Source organism: Brachycentrus maculatus, unplaced genomic scaffold (genome assembly GCF_059751285.1).
Source record: "Brachycentrus maculatus isolate JH-2025_06_01 unplaced genomic scaffold, ASM5975128v1 h1tg000005l, whole genome shotgun sequence".
Lineage (NCBI taxonomy): Eukaryota > Metazoa > Arthropoda > Insecta > Trichoptera > Brachycentridae > Brachycentrus > Brachycentrus maculatus.
In genome coordinates, this window is record NW_028280760.1 from 425510 (window position 1) to 445000 (window position 19491).

The 19491-nt window shown below is 32.3% G+C and overlaps 1 protein-coding gene across 4 annotated transcripts in view; it reads left to right on the plus strand.

Annotated features, from left to right (window-relative positions):
- LOC148313767 (RNA-binding protein 38-like) overlaps positions 1 to 19491 on the plus strand; it is a 72778-nt gene that overhangs the window by 1642 nt on the left and 51645 nt on the right. For all 4 annotated transcript variants that reach the window (XM_088278327.1, XM_088278335.1, XM_088278342.1 and 1 more), the window contains exon 2: positions 13694 to 13820. In XM_088278327.1, the coding sequence (XP_088134453.1) occupies positions 13694 to 13820 (127 nt within the window). The remainder of the gene's footprint in view (positions 1 to 13693; positions 13821 to 19491) is intronic.

Sequence of the window (19491 nt, forward strand, 5' to 3'; positions counted from 1 at the left end):
TGTATTACTTTCAGTGTGGATATATATTTTCACTGTCAAAAAGATAGGTTTAAAGCAACAAGAGACCGAGATCGTTGGAACAATTGCCAAAGTATTAATAGGAATACTTGTGAATATTTGGTATAATTATTATCCAGAGCGTTCAGCATTACGTAAACAAAATATATATGATGAAAATCTACCCAAGTCGTCAACACATTATTTATTCCCTTGGCGTTAGAAAATTGTTGAAGGCTAAGTAAACACGGAGATAAAACTAAGAAATATACGAATTGAAGTGCATAATCGGTTCTTAGAAATTTTACACAATAATCATATGCGGGTCTATTCTCAAGCCATCGAAGACAGTAATTTTTCTTCTGCAAAATTATATATATTAGCTCATAACAAACACGAATGCCATATTTGCACTAGAACTATTGTAGCATTACATACAAAGGTTGGATCTTTAGCCCTTTCCGTAAACAATACTACATAAGGTACCACGTCGATACAACGCTGAGATCAACTTGATCTTCAACTATATGAAGGCAAGATGATTGATCCTTCGCTCCAGATTGGTTACGCAAGTAAAATGTAAGTGAAGGGCACTACTGCTTTATAGGAGAGAAAATGGAGGAGAAATAATAGGTAGGAAAAGGAGAATGGAGAAAAGCACTCGGGATTGCATACTCATACTTGTATAAGCTTTTTAAGGCTAATGTGAGTCTCGTGTGGTTAGATTCAATAATGTAAGATCAATTAAATCCAGGAGAGTGGGAAAACGAAGCCACTGAGCACAAATATCAGTCCAAAAAATAACGTTTTGTAATTGAGGTCTCAAAGATAATATTAAAAACTAAAATTGTTGGCAAAGGGAGCAACATTTATGGTCTGATGAGCAGTAAATTCACCAACACGACTTTCAGATTTTCAATTCCATCTTACCATCTTCAAAGGAAAGTCAAACGAAAGTGCTGCATTTTTACAAGAGTAAATATTTTAATATTTCCCAACAATCTATTTAGCAGGAAATCAAATTGTATTTTGTTTTTTATTATTATTTCTTATTTTGTCCGCCAGGATTTTAGAAGATGTTTTATTTTAGCTGAGAGCATTTAGGTAGGGGTTTTATTTTGACCGGGAAGATTTTAAAAGGTGTTTTAGTTATAAACTTTGTGGAATGACATGTTGATTATTTTTTTTTAAATTAAACACTTGAATATACCACTTAATGAGTTTTCTTTATATATACGACTAGTTTCGAAAACTAACAGATGTTTTCATCTTCAAGTAAAAATTAAAACATATTAAATAAAACAGAACAACAGACTATTATTATTGTCATCCGATGATGTGAGGTTTGTAGATCAATTTTTCAGTCAGCGCATATGTAAATACCTGTCTCCGGAGAGGTTTTTGTTCGAAACAGTAATTACATTAATTGAATCAGGTAAATGAAGCACAATAAAAGTATTTTCAGATAAAAATATGTTGCTATAAGTTAGAGAAAGAATGAACATAAATTACTGAATAAATACCACATTCTGATAAATATCTATATAACTTAATAAATACCATATTACAATATTTTTGTAAAGATCTCAAAAATTAGTTTTTAACATTCGTCTCGGTAATATGGTGATGATAATGCAATTATAATTTAACTGCAATAATTTTTACTGTGAATGAATATACAGTGTTTAAATTCACGCTGAAATTCGCATTCCACGCTGAAATTACACAAAAATAATGTAAATGTGCTAGATGTACTATAACGTCGAAAATTTATAATAACCTACATATATTTTCACATCCATTTTACGCTGTACATATGTAGTGTAGTATATGTAAAAAAAATAAAAAGGCCATCATACTAAAATCTTCATCACTGTGATATGTTGTATACCTATATATTGCATATTAATTAATTAAATGATTTTGTGTAGCTCTTACTATAAATAATTTATTTTATCGTAAGTTCACATTTGGGATCAAGCTTTATCACAGTCGCTCGCTGAAAAAAAAATACTTAGTAATCTAATATACATATATCGCTCATTTGTGAGAACAACGCCACAATTAAATTTTTTAACTGTGACAGCATTTATCTGAGGCAATATCGTCTAATGTACAATTGACATAAGGGTCTTTTCAGATATTTCAAAAAAACTTTTAATGGTGCTGATGAAACTTACTTTTTTATAAGACAAACTAAAAATATATATTTCAAATACATAAAAATGACATTTTTACGCACTGCAAATTTTATGGTATCACGATTATTGGATATTATGCCAAAATATTTTTTTGGGAAAAATATTTATGTTGTCCTTTTATTTTGAAAACAGACTGAGTCGAGTTTACGCCTATTTATCCACTCAGTCTTAATATTAATGAATAGGTTCATATTGCGTTCCTTTAAACCTCATTATCTCCGAGTTTAATGCGCACTGGTCCCTTTCTGCATAATAACGCCTGTTTCACAATCTGCCCGTCGGGCTAGCACTGGGGGTTGGCGCCAACACTAGTGACGCCGTATGAGGAGATATTTTACATTTTCTCATTTAAAAACGGAACAAATAATACATTGATATCATGATATCATTAGAATCGTGAAATAACTATATTGATGATTTTGTGTACATTGATGAAAACAATTCCACGTTGATTAATTACTTTACTTTTCGTGTGGCTTCCGCTTCTTTACCCATGTGGAAAAATAAAATAATAATATAATAAAACCCTTATCCGCACCCCAATGGTGCATAGGGCACTGCGTCATATAAACGCAGAGTTATCTTGATCGTTTACACATGAAGGAAAGGTGATCAGCCCTCCGCTTCAGGTACCAATCCAGGGTAGTATTGAATAAATATTTCAGTGAAAAAATCACTTATATTTATTTGATCCCCCCTAGGAATCGAAACCGGGACCTGGGACCGGGACCATTACACTACGGAGGCGGACAAAATAAGACTCCGAAGAGAAAAATATAGACTGTAGAAAACATGAAGAACTCAACTGGTTACCTATAAAAAAGAGTCTAAAATATAATATGCTTATCTTTATATATATTTTTACCATGAATTACCCAAATATTTAGGTTAAATAGTTTTAAACAAAAAAAATCATGAACATGAGTCGCAAAATTGTATAATTTTGCGAGATTAAAAATGTATGATGAGATGCCTGAATGTATGAAGAATGAAAAAGAGTCTGAAAGAATTCATAAATAAATGTTTTGTTCACTGTAAGAATATGTAAATATGTATTTACATATAAATGATGTAAATTGAGTGTAATAAATAGTTTGTATTAAAAATAATATAAGCTAACTAAAGAAGTAATAAAATAAATAATTAAAAAAAGTTTTCAAGTCTTAGCTTCAGTCTTGTCGGCTAGTTCAGCGCCTCCGGGGTCGCCTCATGGATATCCCGAAAGCCACCACCAAACCCTTCGAGCTGGCAGTCTAGCACTATGTCCTATGATCTGCTCAGCTCCACCCTCACAATCAGGGTTGTTCTTTTTCCCCCACGTCCAGAGCAAGTAGTTGCATTAACCCTACTCCATTCTTACTCTGTTCTGGTGTACTCCTACGTCAATTGAAACATCATGACATTGTTTTTTACATGAATAATATAATGCTTGAATTTTCAAATTTTACTTCTGATATAAATATTATTTTTATTACCAAAAAATGGTAACTTATTGAATATTATAATAATTTGGTCAAAAAAGCGATGCTTCAAGGCCAAATATGAAAACAAAAAAGTATTATGTACATATATTATATGAATATTACAAACACAGAACGCGTCAAATCACTTTATCAAATCTTTTTTACTAACATAATTTTGTAATATACTGTCAATAATCGACAAGATGGCCTTATAATATCAAACTCTCCATATACTATAAAAATACATATTTTGATACAGGCGTTTATGAAAAAAAAAAATCAAATGGTTTTTTGTAAAAATACTTTTAGTAAATTATGGATATATAGTATTTTTGTTTTATTGATTTTTCCAAACCTATGGTATTTAATTGAACAATATTTCAAGGACTGTAATATAATTCAGTAGGCATCACGTTCTTATCTCTTTCGCATAAACAAAGGTATCATTACATAATTATATTATGAGATACGATCGGGTATATTCATTGATACTATGGATAAGTTTGTTTTGATAATTCTTCCTCTCAAAGAGCCTTTCTCGATAGTCATATTGAGTAATGGGCATTCCCGCTGAGACCCCATACTGGCAATCCACGTGATTCCCCATGTGGTCCTTTCACTTCCTCCATCTCTGGAAATAAACAGCCTTAACTATATTACTGGAACAATACCATTAATTCATTACTAAGATACGAAATACGGAAATAGCAGAAAGTATACACTTTTCTTAATGCTGAAGAAATTGTTACGGAGTGGTTATCAAAACTAATAATACACTTCCATGGCATATGAATGGGTTGCACTATATTATACACAAAAAAGCAATATCCCACCCCTTCCTTCGGTTAAAAATTAAGAAAATTTGATTTCTCTTTCGTTATTTTCCAATACGTATTTTAATTGTCATTTAACGTTGTCCATAATAACATTTATGTATATAGTATTACATTGATATGTACGTTGTTTAAATATTATATATTTGGCGAAATAAACATAATTTGATAAAATTGAAAACCTATATTAAAATAAATTGTGTTCACACAATTCAGTAGCTAAAGCATCTGCAAAGCATCATACTAAAACCTTTCCTGAGCATTTAAATGGGTGGAGATATGTATGTTAATATTAATTTAGGTGCCTATTTTATGATAGTGCATTTTTTTTAAATATCTAGGATTTTTTAAACCCTCACAACTTACTCGCAACCTTCTATGCGAGCAACATTTTTATATTTCATAATCCAGCATCGAGACTAATCCCATTTACCTAGATTTATATCACATTTTGTATGCAGGCAGCGGGTATTCATATATGCAATCTGTGTTAAATGCATCGCTTTTTTGTATGCGTGTTTATTGAAAAAAAACCTTCGTCAAACAGCTGCACCCGGACAAAAGGAACGGAACAACACATTATTCCCGATCTAAAAATTATTATCGAGCCCTGTGAATCGAGGGTGCGGAAAAAAAGATAAAATTGAAATGTATGTATAAAAATTAAACACGGCGGGGATGTTCGACATTTTTGCTTACTTTCATCTCGATTTCCAGGTGCATAGTCGAACCCGTGTCAGCTGTTTCCATGGCAACTCGCGCTCCAGCTCCAAATTAAATTGAAGTCCAAACTTCATCGGGCAAATTGGGATTGGCGGGAAATTAGTGAGGTTTCACGTGGATTAATGGTTAATTAAAATATCCCGTTAATAAGCGCACGTAATGCATATTGTTTTTACAATTTCAACAAAATGTTACATTTTGTGCTAGCACCCCTCATATTCGCACGCTCGGAAATTTTCCACATTAATTAATTTATTTATTTCAGACCTTTACTTTGATGACGTCATAACTCTTTTTATTTCATTTAATAGCAATGATGATGAACAAAATGTTTGAGTTGTCTAGCTTTAACCTCCAACACTGGTGTCGAGGTGTGGTCCATGTATATTCTGCGCGCGGATCAATCTCTAAAATTTATGTGTTTATTTGATGGAAAAGGCTAATAGGTGTTTATTTTTCCAATAACTATATTAACACGTGTCCGCTGTACTAGTGTAGGGTCTACGTTATTAAAAATACACGAGGTTTGTATATTTATATACGTTTCTATTAATATTGGGTGTAATAAAAAGAAAAGTTTATCTTCTGATCTAAATTAATAGCTCTCGAATATTAGAAGGGGGTTTTATAACCATAAAACTAAGATTTACAAACAATTCATCAAATTCGCTTCACACTGAAAAAAGGAGAAGAGAATGTGTGAATGTTTGGAAGCGCAATCTTTGTGGTTTTCCGTTTTGAAGCACTTAGATTTTTTAGATAAAAGAATATAAGGTATATTGTAGGATTGTACTGAGTAAAACCGACTGAGGACACCGTGATAGTGAAACAATTTTTGGAAAAAAAATAAGGGTCAAATGACAATTGTTATCGTTTTTTTTTATTTATTCAATTTAAAACCAAAGTTTTTCCAATCATCGTTATTTATCTGGCCAAATTGATCTCTTTCTTCTGTGCGTGTCATATCAGGTCCTCGTGACGTCGAATTCAATACTTGAGAGTAATTGTCCTTATCTTGGGAAGCTTTAAACAGTGTCTCGACGGTCCTGATCTCCGTCCAATCTCATATATTCCGGAGCCATATCTGTCTTCTGCCCATACCTCGTCGACCCCAAATTAATAAGTGAATAATTGTCAAAATAAACGTAACAAGTCTAATACGTTTATTCTAAATTGATCTCCTCTAATACTACGGTAAACTGTAGAGCACTAGCCACTGCAAGAAGCTGAGAAAAAAAGTCGACAATATTATGATTTAAAATAAGTAAATATATCTCGTATTTTTATTACCATTTATGTAGTGTTCTACGGTCTTAGGTCTTTGATAATAAGTTTGCTTCTAATACGAATGTAAGGAAGTGAGTCTCGACCCTTTGAAAAAAAACAAGATTTTTCGTTATGCGTAGTTGTAGTCCTATGGTGATATTGTTTGCATGTTTTCTACGTGTTATCCCAGAGTGTTCGTCTGATTTAATATTCGACCGAATATCAAATGATGTTTACAATGGACTGATGTTTACGGAAATAATGGTTTTAACTTCCACTCACCTATGTGGTGTGTCATTTACATTTTACATAGGTACATATAAATGTATCTACATTGCGTGGTATTTGAATACCTACATACTCGAATGTAGGTAGATTAGTATTGTCTCATGTACGCATCTGAAAACTCGTAGCAGATATCGCCGATCCGAAGGAAAACAATCTTCTTCTTCTTCCTGGCAACATCCCAACTTATCGTCCTTGTAGACTGCTGGGGTCAGCTCTCATCGTCCTCAGATTGTAGGTCCTTCTGTCATGGACAACGTCACCTAGCCATGTCTTCGAACCATATACTGACTTTGCAGCATCCATGATTTTTTTGGTCTTCCCTAGATATCCTCTAGGAAGATAATATTTGATTAATTGCCGAGTAGATTTTAAGAAATAGTGGTATTTACTAAGTAAAACATTAATTAAAAATAGATAATATTTGCTCTGCATCTTTTTCATCTATCCCTGTATAAAAAAGCCTCACGAACATTTCGTTAATTGTTTACTTAATTGTTAGTATAACATTATTCCCAGCAACAAAATGTACTGTACATTATAAAAATTGGGCAATTTACCCGAGGAGAGTCCAGCGGACGCCCATTACGTATTTGTGTTAGAAAATTATGGTTAGGCATCGAATCAGGGTTAAGTAATTGCTGTGATTGTCATTTTATTGCTCACGGAAAGTCCCATACTATTAAAATATAATATAAAAAGAGTGTACCCATGTCATAATAATCACATCAAATATGTAGATTTACATTTATATATTTAAAAATAATATTTATGCATGGTGCGTTTAAATTAAGATTAATGAAAAGAGATTTTTAAAACATATTAAACAATTTTCGGCAGGAAGTAAGGTGGGTTGGAGGAGGCTCGGGAGACATCCAGCCCTTGTTAAGTTAAGACGAAAAAATCATTAAACTACCGCTTCGGAATAATCATTCAATCATCAGGTCATTAAAATGAAATGATTACGGTCTAACGTTAAAACAAAAATTAAATTTTGAAAGAGAGAACGAAGACAAATGAATCACAATGGCAATATTTTTAAAAGTGGACTTGAAGTTAAATTTAGTTGGTCATTTACTGTGAGTTAAATATATTTTTACCATAAATAAACAAAAACGTAAATATTTTTTCTATGAATTATGAATTTGTAACAATTATTGTATCTTTGGTAGAGAAAATAAAATAAAATTCCACCAGCCCCCTCCCTGCCCCATTGCTGTGAGCCTATTATTAAAGAATACAATTTATGTTTCAATTTCAACGCAAGTCGATATTCGGTAATTTATATATTGCATCATAAATTCTATCTCTTTACTTCGATATCATCCCCTCAAAGGTTATACACCTTGCCCAGGTGTTCAGTGTAGTGGGCACATTGAGGAAAGGTTAAACTCAATACTATTAGTTATATATCTACAATATGTTTCAACTTAGATATTTAGTACACAAAAAATGGTTTAAACTGTAACTATCGATTGAACTGTTACATATATATAAATTTGAATATCTTGTAAGATTTTATGCAGTAGTTAATAATGGAACTATACTGATGTAGTAGAAAGGGTCTATATTTTACAACTATATATCCTATTCAATACCGTGTTGCAAAAAACAGGTCTTTTCGAAACAAAAATCCCCCATCAATTGGATGGCATTCATGAAAAAGCGACACTTTTGAAAAAGTGGATGTTATATTTTTTTACTCTATGTCTCTTTCCTACCCTAAGTTTAGCCTCGTGCGGCAAACGGCAGATGCAGTTTTCGACTATTAAATTCACGACAAAAGCTCAGCTGTTCTGGAAAGGATGAATGAAGAAAGGAAAGAGGGATGACGAATCTACTCAAACATTTATATGCGTTGTGAATGTGTGTTGAATTCGTGTATGTTATTGTAAAATAGAATTGCTCTCTGTATATTTATATATATATATATATATATATATATATATATATATATATATATATATATATATATATATATATATTTATATATTTATATATGGTATGTACGTATAAGTGTATACATACATGCTAGTACATGCATCATGTATTCTTAAACATACATTTTGTGTTCATAATTTTTTATATTATTTTTTGGCATCTCAACGAAGATGAAGAATATGGAAATCTGGGCATTTACGGGGCTGTCTGTGACGACCGTCATAGGCTGGTTTAAGTGTCAACTTTACACACGTGTAACATTCACCAATTCTACCCATTATTGACAACCACACTACTCAAATTGTTGGAAGTTCCATATATATATAAACCAATTTTGAAACATTGCTCTTGAATCACTCGAACTTTACTAGAGACATCTATTGGTGAGATGAAAAGAAGATTTTTATTGAGCAGAAACTCTTTTATTAGTATGTGAGGTCCAAATCCTGGCTTATGATCAAACACATGAGACATCTTTTTAATAAATTGTGATGTCACGATTTCAAGGATTTTATATTCTGGTGAGTCAAAATAGAAAATTCATTTCGAGAACTCTTGATTTAATGTAATTAATTAGAATGTAGAAGAGTCTTTTTTTATGAATTGGATTCATACGTACCCTTAGAGGTAAAATTGTAAGTAGAAATTGGAAATTTCCGTTATTGAAAACCAATTTATCTTTTGTTCATACAGAAAACCTGAAAGAGTCTGGCGTTGGATATTCTAATATAATGAGGTTCTCGCCACAGCTGATAAGTGACTCCAGGAGGAGTTGAGTAATACTCGAGGGTGGCTCTAGCACCGCTATAAGGTTTTGGGAAGATGATTTGAAGAATGGTTGAAAATTACCAAAGAAAAAGTACATTTTTAGTAAAAAAAATCAGAAAAATGAAAAAAAAAACTTTTGAGCAATGCATTTTTTTCTTATTTTTATTGATTTCACCTAAAGCTCGCAAAATATTAAAAAAATGCATTCGACTAGTGTTATCATAATAGTATATTATATTGAGCATTTTTTGGCAAAAATGATGAATTATTGAACTGACGCCTGAATTTTCCCTTTGATCGGTGAATGTATCACTGCATAAATCCAATGCTCTGCTTTGTGTACCATGAATTACAAATAAAGATTTTACATAATAAATAAATAAGATGTCCTGCCTTTACTACAACATATCCTGGATTTATCGATTTTGAAAATAAATAATTTATTAATTTTTTGTACTTATTCATGTTGCCTTGAAAAGGTGACGTACACAAATAATATTATTTCACTAAACAGTGCGTCAAAAATAATGAATAGCAATTATATGAATAATAAATATTCAATTTAAAAAGTATTTGTTTATTACAGAAAAAAACGATATTATTATTGTCATTACTCTACTGATATACTTATTGTATATTCGATTGATTCTTAGTTCTTTAAAATAATAAGATTCATTTTTAGGGGATGGAGTAGGTTGGTGAGGATAGTATATACCTTCCGCTACGGGGGAGACTCGAGGGCACTCGAACAACCCTTATTCACAGGGAATCTCAAGGACGGAAAATCTATGGGGAAATTTTAGAGGGTTAGATTAAAACGTGCAAAGGTTTTGACCGATTTGGATCTTAGCTATTTCGAAAAGAATTATAATGAAATATTTCGCGTTATATATTTAAAAATGTCGTGGTGTTTTAAAAACCATTTTTAATACTGTCGGTCATTTTTAAAACTAGTTTTAAACTGATAATAACAAAATAAAAAAGTCAATGAAATCCTCAAACAACATAATTTTATTACTGAAATGTGTAGTTTAATTTAAAAAATATATATTTGGGTTTTTCTTATACGCAAGAGAGTACCTTTATACGTATGTAATTACGTGTATCGATTCCAATGGTAAATATTCAAGATATACTTATATTATATATTTGATTTCGTTTTCTCATTAATTGATTCGGCAGTCACTTTGTGGTAAAATAATCTATCCATTTTTAAAATAAGTTTTTTTTAGTAAATACCACTATTTCTTAAAATTTATTATGACACGTGTTTAATGCGGAATGTATCGAAACACGTGTCACAAAAGATTTTAAGAAATAGTGGTATTTACTTAGTAAAACTTTTATTGACATGTTTTCAATCAACCTTTTTCACAGTTTTTAATGATATTAATGATATAAGGTAATATAAACAATCTTGTTAAACAATACATAGTTTGCTATATTTGATTATACCGTGATATTGAAATTAACACTGTTTTTTAAAAGAATTTTAGTTCGTTAAAATAAAAATGTTCAAAACACTTCATTAAGCGAACTGATAAGATCGGGGTAAAATAAATTTAATTAACTATCTTGATTGTTTATTTGTATAAGAAACTTATTTTTATTCGTGAAAAAAATATAATGTTTTAGAAAAAGACTTCGTATTAAAATAAAATATATTTTTTAGAAGATAATTAATTTTTAAAGTCTTATTCTTGGCAACGTTTTTATTTTATGTTTTGCAAGTAGACCGTGCTCTGCGGGACTTTTAATTGACCGGTGCTTGAGATTCGCAGTCTGCCTAGTTGTATGTATAGTCTGGGTACAACAGTTTCACGATATTGGAGCCCTAAGGGTGCGGAAAACGAAGCACCTATGGGAGCATTCCCTCGCGGGTCAATGGCAGCACAGCAGCTGCCCTCCCGTTCCATGTCCCGTCAATCCGTCAGCCATTTTATTCATCCATTGTTTACCTTTTTTTCTACTGAGCAGACGGCGAAACTGTAATCTATTTATGTCCTTCAGCGGTCTCGCGCTGGCAGCGCAGTGGTGCCTCGTCTCGTCTTCATGAACCGACGACAAAGGAGGTTTTTCGAAAAGGAATAATGCAATTTACAACACCCTCAATGCGTGCATTGTTAATACATATATAACTATAAGTTCACCTTTTCATTTCTCTTAGACTGACATTTTCTTAAATGTTGAATATGCTCATCATCGTGAAAAGTTATGACCACGTTAAATTGTATCAGATTAGAAATAACCACTGTATTATTACAGTAGTTTTAATTTAACATAAACGTAAAAGTCGATTCTTAATTATATTTTTGAAATCTTAACATAGGTGAAGAATAATATGGATGTTTGGATATTGACAGGACCTACCTTAGGCTGGTATAATTTGTAATCATTTACTACAAACGTGCAACATTCACTATTCTACCGATGATTGATAACTATACTTCTATTTTTTTGGAACTCCTACATATACGAGTATCATCTATCCATGACACTGTACATGTGAGTTCACTAGATCTTTCGATGGTTGGATTGAGAAAGCTTTTATTTATCAGAGACCCTTTTATTTGAATGTATGCAAGATCCTAACAGGATTATTTTAGATACTATTTCTAGTAATCGCATGAAAACAATATATATTTTTATGCAGCTTATAATTTGACCATACCATCTCTTAACAAGCTTATACCATAGCCCTGTAAATACCCTGACTTGCATATTCTTCTTCATCTACGTTGAAAAGTGTCTAAAATGTATAAATAACTCCTAAGTGAACAAATCCAGTTTCTTTGGTCACACTCAATATGTGAAATTCTCAAATGATTCATAAAAAGTTTGAACCGCTTTTAAAGTCTCTAAATACTTAATGATACGTGGCAGCTTGCATTCCTGAATAACATAATAGTACATATTTGTACAATTTGGTTATATATATATATCATTAAGTTTACCTACCTACTTTATTCGTATTGTTTTCATAATATCAAAGGTTTCTTGTATCACACCCCTTTAGTATATTGCGTAGGCGATAAAATAACCATATAGCTCGGAACAATCGAATTCAATGCAATATTAACCTGTTTCTTGGTTTAGTTTACCCTACTTCTTACAGTAAAACGGAACGTCCACGTATTTTGTTACGACGACTTATCGCCTTTTTATCGTTGGCGTAAATGTTTAAAAGTCGTAAAGAAAATATGCTCGTCACATGCGTCAGTAAACTGCAGATGTGGATGGCCCAATGACCCGCCGCTGCGTACATTTGATGTGTGGTGCAAGCCATTGCATTGTTTGGAACCGGTGGCTTTGGCCGGTAGATGGATCTTTCGACACAGATTAGTCGTTTTAATTAGCGATAGACATATTTGTTTCCTGGATTTAAATAGACTTACTGTTAATCTCTGGGTTGAAAAATGGGTCAAGTCAATCTTTGATCAGATCCAGATATTACAAAAGCTCTTTTCCTGTGCTTTGCGGACGCAGTGTCCCGGATATTGATATCGTTAAGCTTCTTTTTGTTTTAAGGTCCAGATTTGCGCTTCAACTCTTTTCAGTCATTTCGGGATTTTAAACTGGAATTTCAGTCGTGCCAAATAATTATTATCAGTTTTCTGTCTTTGTTTTTTTGGAGACATTGAATCACATTACAAACAAAACATTTATTTATTCATATACATATTTAATTTATAACTAACTAACCATCACGCCGCTTCCCCGCAGGGGTAGGCAGAAAGAAATACGTGATAATAAATTCGTCTAACCCAAGACGAATTTATTATCATGTATTAAAATAAAAAAACATAATAGGATTGGACTGTCAAAAAAGCAAATAAACTTGGCTTTAGTACCTACCTAGTGGCGTTACAGTGTGAATATGCAAAAATATAATTAACATGATTTTTTTCTTTATTGTATAGTTGCGTTCCTTTCAAAGTTCGTTTTTTTTAATTCAGGAATATTCTTTAATAATAATAATATTTTAAGATTTCTATGCACCATTTTCGTAAAATAGCACTTCAAGGGCGCTTATAAAAACTTGTCCTTTAAACTATTTAGTTAAGAACTAAAAATTTTTTGTTAGTCTGTTTTTTTTTTTAAATTGTTTTATTTTTATGAATAGGATACAATTATATCATTTTCTTCCTTAAGGATATATTATTTACGGGAATTTTATATTGGCATATGGGTATTTGATGAAAGTTATTGTTTCTAGGTAATAATGGGTGACAGATCTTCAGCGGAGAGAGCGTGTAAAGACCCAAACCCTATCATAGATGGAAGAAAGGCAAATGTTAACCTCGCAATCCTCGGAGCCAAGCCAAGAGGAAACCTAACTCCTGGTAAGTCTTTTTCTTAAACGAATATAATATCATTATCATATACAAAGATTGTAATTTATATCAGTGTGATAGTAGAGAGAGTAGATTAATATTATTAATGTTTAACATCTGTTTAGTTAAATCATAATGATCCAGTAGACAGTTAACCTTGACAATCTTCAATTCCAACGTTACTTTTTGTGCATATTTTGTGAAGTTTGCTCACACAGTATTTCTTATTTTGGCTGACTTCCAGTTTTTTATCTGAATGAACAACGATCGTTATCGACAGTCGGTAGTGTGATAAAATACATACTAGTACATAAACATTTCACCGTTGTTAGTTTCGATGCCGTCCCTAAAGAAAGCGAGTGTAGGTGCAAAAATAGCTTGTGCTAGACCGAAGACAAAAAAAAACATCCATGCACTTCTAACTTTTGCATCTCCGTTTCGAGGATCTCATTTTCGTTGGAGATCAATGCGAGGCCCTGTGCGGTCGCACCATCGCACACCCCTAAGTACAGCCCTGGCTAGTTTCGGTAAATATAGCAAATGGCATCTCAGCCAATATGAACTGCAGACGGTTTTTCTATTGTACGATTTAGGGCAGTAATTGGTGCACCACGGTATTGTACCTAACAGCTGTTGTGCCTTATTCCTGTCACGCTCTAAGTTACCTCATATCCCTACCCTCTTTGCTAACGTATTATCTGTGTAGTTGGTTTATTTTAAAGTTTGTTTTTTGATTTTTATATTTATACTTTGTAATTTAATTTTAGTTCCATTTTTCTTTTCGGTGTCATCAATTTTCTGATAATAATGACCGATAACTCAATTCGTTACAAATGTAGAAGTCGTCTAGAAGTTAGATTTTTCTGTAATTCCAGCCCAGATACTTTTGATCAATTTGTTGCAATGATAACGTTACATAAATCGCTGGTATTATTATGATTAGAAATCAATACTGATATGTATTGAAGTGTATAATTTAATACCACCAGCTTTCATACATTCCATTTGTGGAATCGTTCAAACTTTGATTATGCCATAAACATGTTCGTGTCAGAATCAATCAAGCAAATTCTCCGGGCAGAAATAGGCAGTCGGGTTAAAGGCAACGAGCAAGCAGGCGGGATGGTAAATATTTAAAGTCCAATGCATCACTTCCTCATCCGCCACCGCAAAGAGCTTTCCGTGCTGCTCGCGGACAGCTTTCTTCAAAGCTAACGGATGTGCATTTCACACTGAAGTGCATACATCATGTACTCATGTGTCCTACAGACCTGACACTGCTTCGTACATTTTTGATTTGCGACCGCATGTCACTTAATATAACCGCGGACACTCTCGAGGGGAATAAACTTGGTTGCACCGACAGGTCTGCACATGAAATTCATAACCATAATATATCAAATAACTTAAAACAATGCGTAATAAAATATGTCAAATTGTCCCGTTGTGTTGAGATTGACATCGAGTATAGCATGGAGCTAAGTTACAGCTTTATTGATTTACTTATTTTTATTGAAGCTACATAATTTTAAATTATTTGAAAAATATGTATACATAATGAGATTTATAATAATTGTATTTATAACGAACTGTTTTTTATTCGGATATACGTATTTTTTATTGAATGAGATTAAATTCTTATAAATTAAATCCAAGATAATTTAAGCTATAACTAAGATAAAAGTCTTCATGCTTCCATAATGTTAGTAGCCGTGAATAATTTTAACGCATGCCGTCTCAACATCATAAAATTGTTATTTAACATATATTTTTTAAAATTTTCATGGGTATTTTACAAAACAGTTACATTAAGTCATGCACATAAACGAGTATTGCAAAATAAGTATTTGTAATATTTGAATTACAAAATTCCACATTTGTGAATTTGTAAAATACCTGGAATATGGACGCAAGGAGGAAAAGGGGAAAAGGGAAAGATCAAACCTAAACCTAATAAAAAAGACAAATTGCATGAAACTAGGGGCACACCGCGATACGCTTGTCGACTGACAGTGTTAATCATAATTACAATATTACAATGAAAAATAAAAACTTGAACTATTTAAAAAGCTTTTAAGACAAAAAATGCGTTAATTTTTGTTAATAGCAATATCTCACAAACCTTTTTACTATGGACAACGATAGAATCTTGTGAGTTATGTGGGGATATCGTACAAATCTAACTAGATGGTGCCATATGTTCGCTGTGTTGATACCTGGTAACGCGGTCAGCGATCCGTCACCGGTCGCGTGGCACCAGGTGTCCCGCGCCCTGCGTGCCCGGCGTGCCCGGGGCCGCTACCTCCGCACCGGATATCCGAGGGCACATCCTGTGGGCAGGCGAGCGATCTCTTCACGGTACAACCCCCACCGCAATGTAAAATCAGCAAGCGGTATATTTATACTCATATCTCAACATACACACATGAATATGGTAGTCCAAATATTTACAAGACTTACGATCTGTCATAAGCTGGTTTTTGTCATTTTATTTACCATTCTACTCGTGATTGACAACCACACCACTCATATTTTTTTCTATAATTGACACGTTCTTTCATATATGAGCTCTCGGCAGCATCTATGGTTGATTTGAGTAATCTTTAATTAAGCTGAGATTTTGTTCATATTAAATGTGTGTAAGATCCTGACCGAATCATTTTGCATACTAGGACGTCTGCAAACACAACGACAAAATATTGTCGTTGTATGTAAGTCCGTCTACAAGTAGATTCTTCTTACCCTTATCCGCACCCAATGGTGCATAGAGCACTGCATCGTATTGATGCAGTTATCTTCATTGTTACTAACATGAAGGTAAGATGATCACTCCAGAGCCTCAGGGACCAGTCCCGGGCATTTTTAAATATTATAAATATTAGAGTGTAAAATCACAAATATTTAATTTCACCCCCCCCCCTCTGGGAATCGAACCCGGCACCTCCAGCACGTGGATACAAGATTTAATTCGCGCTTACCTGTGCCAAACAGGAAGTACGTGTCTTACCAGCATTTTTACGCGCTTACTTGCACTAACTATTTTGCGTAATTTGGCAATCGCGGAAGCCGTCGTGCTACAAGTCCACCAACCAATGTCTCGTACAGTTATCCGACGAATCGAAGAAACCAGTGTCTAAACAAACGAAACAAAAAAGTTATGACAGAATATTTGTATATTCTTCAATACTTCGATAGCAAAAATTCCACTTATTGTACTCTTCAACTTAAAATTATCCTCTCTTATATAATGTACGTAGTTATTTATGATAAAATTTACCAAGGTTACCGGGCTTAGTGACGCTTTTTATTATTTATTATACATGGATGTCTCGCTAGATGAAACGATTTTATGACAAGAAATATAAGAGTTCTTTGGGCAATTATAAGGCTTAAGACCACTCATCGGCCAGATTAAGTGGTCACTTTGTATATTTATAATGGTCATCATTATTTAATGTTTATGAACTTCATACCAATTAAATTAGATATTTTGGAAATTTTAACTGTTCATACCTTATCCATGTGGATATTCAATTACATATTTTTCATATTTGCATGCAGTATTTTTTTTAATTATTCAGAACACGCGTAAGACTTTTTTAATCGTTCGTGGATAGGTCCTGTATTTACGTTTTAAAAGAAATTTTGACAAAATAAAAATACCCCTAAGCCTTTATTTAGTTTGGCTATGGGGTGTCGATTTTTAATTGCAAGTCAATAAATTTTCTTGATTCGATCAAAAATTTTGCACTGTATACTTGATCAAAATTTAAACGTATTTAGATTTATTGTTATTAATAATAAAAATGATAACATTAATTTTGTATAATTTATATAGGGCAATTATCGTAGAATACTGCCTCAAGTGCGCTTAATAAATATTACACAATACATAAAATCATATCAACCGGTTTGCAAGCTCTTGTTTTCTCAAAATCAAATGATATATCGTTAGATAAAGAATAAAAGTGTTAAAGTATTCTACCATATTGCAAATCGAGACTTGGTATGAGGCATTCCAACTTCATAGGGCGTAAATTATATATTTAACTCTTTATCTAAACTTCTGGCAGGGGCGGATATCTCAAGACACATTTGTTGAAGAAAATTGTTTATGAATTGCATTATATATCGGATGAATGACAGTGATTTCTTACTGTAGGTTGTGAGTTGTTGAATTGATGCCATGATTGATTTATCCATCTATTATTGTATGGATTTTTTAATCCTTTGCACGATTCTGGATATGCTATTTGTCCGATGAATAGTCCGGTATATAAATAAATTTATTAAATAATTTTTTAAGTGATATTCCTACTTTAAACATAATTTTCTTACTGTATTTTTACTTTTTAATTTATTTGATACTATTTCTTATTTTGCGTCAATTCTTGAAGTTTGTTGTTTCTTTTCTACTGATTCTCTTGTTTTAATTTTTTTACAGTTATCTTTATACCAAGTTGTATACACAGGCTATGTCAATTCGGGATTTAAAAAAATGTATTTAATTAAATACTACATGTATGGTTAAAATATTATTCTTTGACAAAATAAATTGTAAACAACTTAAAAATAAACAATCCAATCAAACTAAAGTTTAAAGTTTTGGTTTGTTTTATGAAATTGTACAATATTGTACACACTTTTGGTATAAATTCAGCAATTCTATTGTCTTGTACTTTCATCTACCTGTATGAGGTGTTGGCTGGTTCTATTGTATCCGTTATAGTACATTGTATATTGAAAAGGCCAGCGCCTCTCAATCCTTAATATATTGAATTAGAAAAATAAAAAAAATAATTTGCCATTTAAATACTGGGTTCACAAGAAATAAAACGGCTGGACAAAATAGTGAAAAATGTCAGCTAACGTGGTTTTCAAGTGAAATATTTTTATATGGAAATAAATGCTAATAAAATAAATATAAAAAAAAACACCTACATTATTTAGCGGTCGGCGTGTTTAACTAGAAGTCCCGCATTCGATTTTCAGTGGAGTCAAAATAAGCGATTTTTCACTCATCAGCGGATAAGCTTTCCTTACTTACAGTATTTCCCAGCAATATAACACTGCTAATGTACGATGCCGTGCCCTATGGATCATTGAATGCAGTAAGAAGAAGATAAAAACAATGATAATCAGTTAACATTTGTGCATAATTTAATTTAAAAAAAAATAAAATAAAAACGCATATCGTAGTCATACAGGAAAAAGTGACAAAGTGCATTTTTTACAAAAACGTGATCATCGACAATTTGATATTTTACTAGCTTAATATGGCCCTGAAAAAAATCCCAAAAGATTTTAAACTTGGAAGCGTCATATATTGACTTATTTAAAATGACTAACTGCATTGATGTTTATTTTCTTGCCAAGCAAAAGTGACTTAAATGGTCCTCCTGAACATTTTACATTTTGTTAGTTAGTCACTTTCTCCTGTATGAATACGATATAACTATTTTATTTATTATGCAACGAGCAGCAACAAAATACCATTCATAAGTATCCAGTACAAAAAGGCTTTGTTGAAGTGATGCTCATATTCTTACAAACATATTTTGTAAATATGAAAATTGCATTTGATACCACATATCTCAAATTAGTAAGACAACGAAGAAGATGATTTGTAGCTTAACCAAAAAACCACTTTAAAACGGGGATGTTTTTTCTCAAGCGACGC